This window comes from Phragmites australis, chromosome 16 (assembly GCF_958298935.1).
Source record: "Phragmites australis chromosome 16, lpPhrAust1.1, whole genome shotgun sequence".
NCBI classification, from domain to species: domain Eukaryota; kingdom Viridiplantae; phylum Streptophyta; class Magnoliopsida; order Poales; family Poaceae; genus Phragmites; species Phragmites australis.
The window spans coordinates 28,539,241-28,550,231 of record NC_084936.1 but is presented as its reverse complement, the minus strand read 5'-3'; the positions used below and the strand labels follow the sequence as shown (position 1 = coordinate 28,550,231).

Here is a 10,991-nt window from a genome sequence, read left to right as displayed (position 1 = left end):
AATGAAAGGCTAACATTGAATTTTTTTTCATACAACTCATATTGGAGTATCTTAGAATTAGTATTAGAGTATACTAAAAATGATAAAAGAGTATAAAGTGTTTGTTTAGGTGGTATATTGTATGTGGGAGTACATACTCCTAGGAGTATAGAATAGGTGTCCTATATATATATATATATATATATATATATATACACACACATTGTTATCCTTCAACAAAGCGAAGGGACATGTGACACATCACACCAAGAGAGGAACACAAGAACACCGCTGTACCTCAGTTCGAACAAATAAAATGCTTAAAGACCATGTTCTGATTGACGGTACTTTATTGGGAATTTTTTAGAATTAGTTTGAATTGCATCTAAATCCAAAACTTTCCGAGAAATGCGTACTTCTAGTCCAAACACCCATTTGGGGGCTTGATTGGATCTGCGGGGATTAAACACAATACCTTGGGCCTGATGGCGGTAAATGGTAAATGAACTAAGTTCGCAGCCAATTCGAAAATACATTGTCCAATCCTTCTCCATCAATCAAGCCCTGAAATATGGGCTAGCTCCATGGAATCGTATGTGCAAACGCAGACGATAGCGCGAGCAAGCCCACACACACACATAGTGAGAAGAAATATGCATCAAACGTGCTAGCTACCTTGATTTGGCGCCGGGGCAAGTGAAGCTGGCCGGCCGGCCACCAAAGTCCAAACACGAGCAGAGAACGCGGCCATCAACCTGCAGTAGCTAGCTTGATCTGGCGACGGAGTAAATTGGGTAAGCTGGTCGAGGGCTAGCCGCTCTGCTGCAGCTTGTGGAGCAACGCGGCACGGAGGCTGCCCTCGTTCCGCAGCGCGGCGGCGAGCACGTCCACGACGGCGTCCTGCACGGTCACGCCGCCCACGCGGCACACGCACGCGTGCTGCACCGGCAGGTCCAGAGAGCGGAGCACGCCCATGAGGCGCACGGGGGCGTGCTGCGCCGCGGTCGTCAGGCGCAGCGCCGCAGCATCCGGCCCGACCATTCGGACCTCCAGCTTCTCCTTGAGCCCGGACGAGTGGGAGTTCGCCGCGGTGGGGGCGGAAGGCGCGCCATTCCGCGCCGCGGCCTGCGTGACCTGGTTCTCGAGCTGCTTCACGCGGCCACGCAGCTCGGCGATGTAGGCAGTGGCGTCGGAGAGGAGGGACGCCTTGTCCATCCGGGACACCGTGGGGACGACTGCCCGGAGCTCACAGAACCGGCGGTTGAGCTTGTCCCGCCGCTGCCGCTCCGCCTCCACGTGGCTGATGGCGAGGCCGTCGGCCCGGGGTCCAGGCTTCCGGCCCCGCCTCTTGGGGGCGGGCACCGGCGGGTTGCCGGACAGGTCGTTGCCCGCAGGGCGTGAGCCCTCGTCGCCATCGTGGGGTGGGTTATCCTGCAAGTCGGCGTCATCCAGCAGCCATTGCTCCGGGACCTCGCTGGAGAGGAACTCGAGCACCTGGTGGTGGCCGGTGACGGAGAAGGAAACCGAGGAGGGAGAGCTGCAGGAAGAGGTGGGATAGACAAACTCGTCCATTGCACTGCGCTGGATGCAGTGCCACTTCAGATTAAGGGTTACTGCTCAAATGGCAGATCCGCTTGTGGTGGAAGTCCGGGAGGAACTGGTAGGGATCGAGGTAGTGGTTGAACTTAAAACATCGTAATATTTGATGGTATGGTATATATACTTACGTTAACAACCTCGTAATAAGCGAATTTATGCAGCGATAGTGAGCATTCAATAATACAGGATGTTGAAGGTTTCCTCCAAGCCTAACAACAAGCGCAACTAGAAATGATTTTTATAGTGAGCATTCAATAATACAGGATGTTGAAGGTTTCCTCAAGCCTAACAACAAGCGCAACTAGAAATGATTTTTGATGGAACCAAAATGAATTGCAAGCTTCAAATATATGTCTAATAAAATGCGAAAGAACAGTTTGCTTTGTGCTCAACACGTAGTTGCCTACCGATTAGGAATGCTACTTTTGCTTTTTGGTTACTGTATCACTAAATTAAAACTCACTCAATTAAATTAAAGATGCACTCACTACTACAAAAGTTATTTTTGACATCTAATTTTCATTTCTACAGACGGTTTATAGGACCAACAGCCTGAGAAAGTGGTTACGGCCCCGTGCGGCTGAGGATCGCCTGTGAAAACTAATTTCCACAGACGGTCTCTTATGCCAACCGCCTGTGAAAATACATCATTTTACAGGTGTTTTCTTATGTGAACTGCCTGTGAAAATAGAGTCTATTTTTACAAGCGGTTGGTATAAGAAACCGCTTAGTTCCATCCTTCTTGCGCTTATCGAAATGCCAACGCGAAAAAGAAGAAGAGTAATGCTGGTCGTGACGAAGAATACACTTCTTCCAACGTGGAGATGAAGAGAAGAAGTCCTGCGATGTTGATGTGGTACCTACCAGTGATCTCCCGCTTGCAGCGTTTGTACTCGAACCCTAGGGACTCTGAACTGATGCGTTGGCATTTCGATAAGCGCAAGAAGGATGAAACTAAGCTTCGACACCCCGCTGATGCTAGCCAATGGAGAAAGTTCGATGCAATGTATCCAGAGTTCGCTGAAGAACCAAGGAATATAAGGTTTGTGTTGAGTACCGACGGAATGAATCATTTCGGTGATATGAGCACTTCACATAGCACTTGCCCAGTGGTCCTGCTCATCTACAACCTTCCTCTATGGCTATGCATGAAACGGAAGTACCTTATACTGTCCATTCTTATCCAATGACCGAAACAACCTGTCAACGATATAGATGTGTTTCTGGAACCATTGATGGAAGATATGGCAAAACTGTGGAACGAGGGGGTCCGGGTGAAGAGGTGGCTTCTGTCCTCAAAAGAAAAAGCATCATCCGCTCAGGAATCTCAAGCGAAGGGTGATCTTGCGAAAGAGACCGGCAAAATATTAAGTACCCCTCAGATGAATTTCTTGCCTACACCGGATGTTCCTGAGAAATATGAGCATGGCAAGCTATTTCTGACATCGTTTCAACTCCAAGAAGGTCCATGGGAGATGAGGAAATTCCACGAATGGTACATAAGGGTATGTCGCGTAGAGTTCTCCGTAATCACTGCTTTTGTCCCCGCTAATGTTTATCTAAGCGGAGACTCCTATCTCATGTTGGATTTTAAGGACATGTGCGCTTTGTTCCGTCATGAAAAACTCGACATCAATCTCATAAGCGTGTGATGCCTGTAAGTGCCTACAATCTACCCCTATGTTCATATATCTACCAATGTATGCTATAGAAGGTAATGACTAGTGACTTATTCTGTAGGGTGCAATATAACGATGCGAAAAAGTTGAAGAGGCCCGTCGGATTCATTAATCTGCAACGAATTTTTCAGCCCAACATGGTCATGAGCTTGAGGACTGATAACCCCCAGATTAAGGGAAAGAGTAAAAAGGATAAAGTAAGAGTCCTAAAAGACTTGACCAATTCAAAAAGGCTCGAAATATTAGCTTACATAGGAAGGACTATGCTAAAAATATAGGACAAGGACTGTATCTTAGCTCCCTACAACTTTAAGTAAGTGTGATACATTATGAACCTAACATAAGTATTCAACTTAGTTGATCGATCAAGAATCTAACATAAGTATTCATGTAGCAACTACTATATTTGTATAATGTAGATGCCGAAGTCGAGCAGATTCGTGGTTCTTGACTCAGCCGATTTCAACAAAAATCCTACCAAGATTTCATTGACGTTATACAGAGGTAAAAAAAATCTCCATATATAAAATTTTTATAAATCATTTATTAATTGATAATTAATTATTGGCATTTGAATAAGGCCTACAAGTGGTACGTAACGAAAGGTGGGATACACGATACGGTCAAGCCGGATGCGATGGTGGTTCGTACACACTTTCCGGTAATAACACACTTCTAATGCTTGCATGTCGCTATTTATGACGAATAGTCTTATTGAATTAACGAATACGTTGTGTTTTTATTTGAAGTGCCACAAGCAAGGTTTCAATAGCGTTCTTTGTGGATATTATGTTTGCGAGTTTTTTTGGGTAAATGGGAGGTACAAAACGAACCCTGAGGACGTAAGTTATCATTGCGTATGCACATGCTTATTAGGTTATATTTTCATTGTCAGTTGTGTTTTAACTCTTTTAGTTGTGTTTTCAATCCAGGCACGGATGGTCCAAAATAAAACTGACCAATTTCTCACAAACAAAGATATCCAAAACGTCCAACGTGACATGTGCCGGTTTATTATGCACGAAGTCATCCACAAGAACGACAGATTTTTTGATCACGGAGGAGAATTAGCTTGCCATCCTAGGCTTTGTGAGTGGTAGAAGAAAGACTCTTAGCAATATAGGCTTGTGATGTTGTGAATATTATTGTACTTGTGTTAAATATTAAAATTTGTGAAATCTATGATGTCATGTGATGCTATTGATATCTGTGATGTTATTGAAATTGTGTGAAATCTGGAGGGAGTAAAATATATTCTAATTATTTTTTAAAGAATTACATACCATAGGCGGTTGGCTTAAGGAACCGCATGTGGAAATACAGGCAGTCAACTTAAGAAACCGTGTGTGCAAATATATTTTCACAGGCGGTTTATTATGCCAACCGCCTGTGACATTCATTTCCACAGGCGATCAGTTTTGCGCTTGTGAAAATCGTTTATTTTCATAGGCCTTCGTTCCCAGCAGGTGCACTAAACGCATGTGAAAAGATATTTCCACCTGCTTGTGTAGTAATGTTGTGTAGTAGTGCATCTAGTTGCATAACTAAGCTGTTAAGGAACTCCTTGAGAATGAAAGAACGTATCAGTGTGACACAAGCACGTTTCTCAAACATGCCACTGAGACTTTGGCTTTGGTATGCATCTTTGACTAGAGTGGTTTTTCTAAGACCACCCATTCCCCAAACTGAAATCACGGGAACTTCTTAACCTGATTGATTTAAAATTAGTTCGATAATATCAGATTTTTCTTTCTCACCACCAATGAGTTGAGATTCCTCCAAAGAATATGTAATGGTTATAGTGCGAGTAATAAGGATTCGCATCCTCTGATTTTGCCGAAGGAGATACAGTAAATCGTGAGCGTATAAACAGTGACATGCAGTTTATTACTATAACAAAAAGAACTGTAGCAGCTACTGTTGCCAAACGCTGTAGCAGCTACTGTACCACTAAAATCCTGACGGTTCATTCACGATCCGACGGACGGGAAAATATTAACTGCAATTTACTGTAGCTCGAAACAAAGTCAGAGGATAAGAATCCGAGTAATAAGGCTCCCTGTAGCTCCATTATTTCTATCGACACCTTCAGATTGATTTCTCGATATCTCACTAGTGGACAACGTGGAGTAACATCCATCTTGAGAACCCTGAACACAAGTAAATAGTTTCAATCTTGAAAATTAGTATATAGGTCCCTCACAAACTATAATAGACAAACTGATTTTTTTAAAAAAATTGTACAATCAACTAATTAGGTGCAAACATAATTAAAAGCAGTATAATAAGCTGAGGTCACTATCTAGACCAGCTTTGGAAGAAACGTTTAGGAAAAAAAAATCTCACCATCGCTATCAGGAGGTACGAGTACTATCCTATGCAAGGCCGTCAAGATTATGATATGTATCATATGATCCTACAATACCACGGAACTGACCTGACATGGATCGTTATGTGGATCTTAATCATGATCCTAAGTGTAGGATCACATAGGGTTGCATAGGATTAATAAGATCGTACCTAGATTCATGTAACCTGATAACAAAATTTAATTTGTGAACATATAAAATGTGATAATATATATCATTAACTTAGGTTTTATCAATTTAGTTTTGTTTTTTTTCAATTTTTATAAGTTTTTCTATGTTATACTCCCTCTATTTCAAAATATATTGACAAATGATTAGTCAAATTATGTGTATGTTTAGTGTATAAAGTTGTATCAATAGATTCATATTTCACAAATCTTTTAGTACGATGTGGATTTTATAATAATTGGTAATATATTGTAAGAAAAATTAATTATCAAAGTATACAATCAAAGACTTTCTCAAATCCTAATAGACCCAATAAAAGTAAACGGAGAGGGTATAATATTACCACATATGCGATTTTAAATGATTAAATGGTATTTACAATTAATGTAAGGTGGTGAGAATAAGAGCACTTAAATTTACAAAATTTAGTTAAATGTTTCGAAATGGACATTATAGAGTTACATGTTTAGAATGTGTTTCAGTTTTATATCAAATATATGTACTTTTAAAAATATGATAGAATCATGATTCTACTATCTATTATCCTGTGACCTGATCTTGTCAAACAAAAAACACAATCCTACCAAGGTTCGCTGTGACGGCAGATTCTTTGATCATAGAGGCGAATTAGCTAGCTATCTTAGACTTTATGAGTGGGAGAAAAAAGACTTTTAGCAATATAGGCTTGTGATGTTGTGAATATTATTGTACTTGTGTTAAATATTAAAATTTGTGAAATCTGTGATGCCATATGATGTTATTGATATCTGTGATGTTATTGAAACTATGTGAAATCTAGAGGGAATAAAATATATTCTAATTATTTTTTTTAAAGAAATACATACCACATGTGGTTGGCTTAAGGAACCGTCTGTGGAAATTTATTTTCACAAGCGATTGACTTAACAAACCGCATGTGGAAATACATTTCCACAACCGGATGACTTAAGAAACCGCCTGTGAAAATATAGTCAACCGCCTATGAAAATGTATTTTCACAGACGGTTGACATAAAGAACCGCCTGTGGAAATAAATTTTCACATGCGGTTCCTTATGCCAACCGCCTGTGAAATCTATTTCCACAGGCGGTCAGTTTTGCGTCTGTGAAAATCGTTTATTTCCACAGACATTCGTTTTCAGACGGGTGCACTAAACATCTGTGAAAAATTATTTTCACCCACTGTATAGCAGTGCTGCGTACTTAGTGACTACCACTATACTAAATAATGATACAAATAAACTAAAATAGTGACCAAAGAAATACCCATTAAGTATCCACTTGTATTGTATCTCTGCTACCGGAGGCTATGCTCCTGTCGATACCTTGCCAATAGGTTCCTCTTCTTTTCGTCTTGTTTCTCCAAGACTTGTAAATTGTTCACACTTTCGTCGTTTGGTTTTGAGTAAAATTCAGGTGGGCAAAGCTAGCCCACTGCAGTTACCTTAAAGAATACGCCCACTGGTAGCAGGTTCACCTAAAAAATGCAATTCGGGCTATTGTCGCTATTAAAATCGGTGGTGTACGTTAAGGATGGCAGAGGGACAACCACTCGGTAATACATGAACGGCTGCAATGAAACGTACGTGTCAAGCGCGGTGATAATAAGCATAATTTGGACCTCGTACAAGGTTAAGAATGGAAATTATGGAACCTGTGTACGGACGTGCATCAGCCTGACGTAGCTATATGCCCTGCACTCGAGTCTATCTACACAGCGAAGCATTTGTTTGTGGACCGCAGTTGAGTGGGCATGCATGCAGTCGAGTGAAAATTAAGCAAATTACAGTATTTGTGTTCTGGGAATCCGAGGTTTTCGAGGCAAAGAATCACAGCCAATAAGCGCCATGCATGCATACGAAGAGTTCAGGGAAATGGATCCTCTGACTGAACGAATCAAAGTTATGGGTGAACAGCAGCCATAACTTTACCCTGTTGTGAACGGTTGATTGAAATTCGGAGTGAAGATGTAGTGATACAGTAATGGTACAGTGTGACTACCGCACCTATGCTACAGTAAGCTATCACATTATTCTCACGCACAGTATTACTGCAAATTATTATTCCTCACCTTACAAATCCTGTTCATGGTACTGTTGACCAATGACGTTTCTTTGTCACGCTGGAGGATTCGTTTCCCAAGTTCAGAGAAGTCAGCGAGCAGGAGTTGTGGTGTACACGTACGTTGCTGGGCCCGTCAACAGCGCCAAGCTAGCTGTTGCCCTCGTGTGTGCCCATCGGCACTGGATGGACCGGATTCCATCATGTAATTTCGATAGGGGCTGGTGAGGCCATTGGTCCCGAACGAGGATCCGTCGCGCTCCGTAGCTCACATGTAGGGCTGGTGAGGTCATTGTAATGTTGATGTAATTTTGAATTGTGACTTTCAGTTTTTACAATCCGAATTTAAAATAAACAGACAGCTTTTAGTTATAGTTTTTTAAAATTTGCTGGTTGGATTGTGAGAATCTGAGAATCTGGTTTTTCTCAGTTTTTGTTAGATTATGAAAGTCCATTTTACTAAACTGTCTATCAAAGTTTTTTAGAATCTACACTTTAAAAGTTTTTCACAATCCAGCTGTTTACAATCCAGTTTTTCACAATACAACTTCTATAAGTTGCTTTTCAGAATTTCCAGCTGAAACAAACAGACCCTTAGTCTTATACATTATGATCTATTTAAGTTAGTTGTCGTCTGTTGGTATCCTGGTATTTTGCCTAAAACCTAATTTCAAAATTTTACTCATAACTTTTACTATTCACATTTCGACTAACTTATAAAATATTTAGTTGATTGATATAACAAAACTATCATTTAATGTACTATCAAAAGTAGTTTCATAACATCATATATTTATAAGGGTCTGCTTGTTTAATTACCAAAAAAGTAAAGATCAAACTTTAAATAGTAAAATTAAAATTGTTAATTATTTATAAACGGAGTACATAATTATTGTGCAACTACTTGCACAGGACAGCAGCCCGTGCGAACTGTCGAATCGCTGGACATCACATCGATTGGAACAAACCCTCCTGACGCAAGAAAAACACGTACACCGCACCTCGCCTTTTCTTCTTCCTTGCGCCCCTCCTCTGCATGGTTCTTCATCCGAAGAACCCAACGATTGCTTGATTTCAGCTATTCTCCATGCATGGTTCAAATTCTTTTTTTTTTGGGCGAATAAAGAGGGTCTCTATTGATCAAGTCGTGGCCGGTAGCGTTACAATCTTTAAGCACCAAATGCTCTATGCATTTTGGAACACTACCAGCTAACCACACAGCCGAATCGAGTTAACAGTAAACACCACGGGCATGTTGACCTAATGCATGAGCTAATTTGTTCTGGACTCTCTTTACCTCTAATACCTTTGACATTTCCTAGCGAGGACATAAAAAGACTTTGCATCTGCAATTAACGGAGCCATATACTATACCGATCCATGGTTTCAAAGGAAAGGCCTTTGACGCAAGCTGCACAATCAGATTCAAGGATGAACGGACCATGGAACCATTGATCCACCAGCTGTAAACGTTCTCGACATGCTGCAAATTCCGCTTCTTCTGCCGAGGTGCAGTAAAAAAGAATGCGCCATGACGGAAGAATGACCTCTCCCGGATGATTATTTACCACAATGCCGGCACTAGCCTGACCCGAGCTCTCCAAGAAGCTCGCATCAATGTTTAGTGACGATCTAGATTATCACTATCAATTATTTAGTACCGATTTAATAACCGGTAATAATATTGGTTATAAACCGTGGCTAATCCATATTAATATGTTACAACAAAATTTGGAAAAATACTAATGATACATACCGTGATTGGCTAGAGCTCCGAGAACAACACGGCGACGCTACGTTGCCAGAGATGTAGAAGAGGTGCCCCGCCAATTGCGCCACACCGTAGAGAGAGAAAGCAGGCGAACATCGACCATGGCAGCACTAGATCCGGCGGACCTCGGTTGGGACGACACCAGATCCGTCGTGGCTTTAGCTATGGCGCACTACAATAAAAAACTTCAGGCATTTCTTCTAAATGCATTTTCTAATTTGCATATATAAATTGATATATTATAGTGTAGAGACATTTTTTGGCATTTAGAATGTGTCTTAAACGGAAAGATACTATATTATATAAGTTGACATATTATAGTGTAGAGATATTTTTTTGGCATTTAGAATGTGTCTTAAACGGAAAGATACTATATTATATAAATTGATATTATAGTGTAGAGATATTTTTTGGCATTTAGAATGTGTCTTAAACGGGAAGATACTATATTATATAAATTGATATATTATAGCGTAGATACATTTTTTTGCATTTAGAATGTGCCTTAAACGGAAAGATACAATTTGAGACATTGTGGACAAAAATTGTATAGAATGAACATTACATGCATTCTTCGAGGCATTTTTTAATTCTAAATAAAAAAAATAGCATGGAGACATTTTTGCAACATTTTATATTTGATCGAATCTTGTAGAGTCGTTGGTTGAGGTTTTTCTCTCTTTAGAGGCACTATGTTTTTATGTTTGATGCATCTTGTAAAAAACTCAAAAAAATCAATATAGACAAGTAGTTAAACCTGTTTAAATGGTGGTCCAACCTGATCTGTCTAGGTACAACCTATTTAGATATGATCTAATTAGATTTGTTAGCTAAGCAGGATGTGCTGTGACGACTTACTTAAAGCTTAATTGTCTTTTTGGCTTATTAAGCCCTTTAATACGTCAAAAAATAAAAAATAAAACTCTAGAAAAAATAGAAAAAAAATTAAATGGGTTATATGGTACTGACCCGACCTAAGCCGTCATGCTATGCTGCATAGGCCAATTAGAAACAAATCGTGCCGCATATAAACCGTGTCTACTAAACCGACATATCATTTAGATAGCACTGCAAGTAATAATACGAGGGTGAGTTAATAATCATAGGAAATAAGTGTCTAATATATAAAAAAGTGCAAGGGAGGTTCCCTCACGAGCTCCCCGTTGTGGCATTCTTGAAGAGCGAGAAGCATAGGAGGGACAAGTCGCTTCCAGCAGGAGTCACGTACGTGCGCGGAGCGAGCGAGGAATGGTTGAGCTATACGCGGTGTAAAGTGATTTGGGAGAGGCCAAAAGCACAGGACGACGCAATGGTCCCGTCCTTCGATGGGGCGTCCGAGACGGACGCGGTGGCGTGGGACGCAAAC

The 10,991-nt window shown here is 40.8% G+C and overlaps 1 protein-coding gene across 1 annotated transcript; it reads right to left on the bottom strand.

The window, feature by feature from the left end:
* Positions 1-259: 259 nt before the first annotated feature.
* Positions 260-1,613, bottom strand: LOC133896165 (transcription factor MYC2-like). Its single transcript, XM_062336711.1, has 2 exons — positions 735-1,613; positions 260-559 (listed from the first exon to the last, which is right to left on the bottom strand). The coding sequence occupies exon 1, from the start codon at positions 1,549-1,551 to the stop codon at positions 790-792; it is 762 nt and encodes a 253-aa protein (XP_062192695.1). The 5' UTR covers positions 1,552-1,613; the 3' UTR covers positions 260-559; positions 735-789.
* Between the last annotated feature and the right edge of the window lie 9,378 nt (positions 1,614-10,991).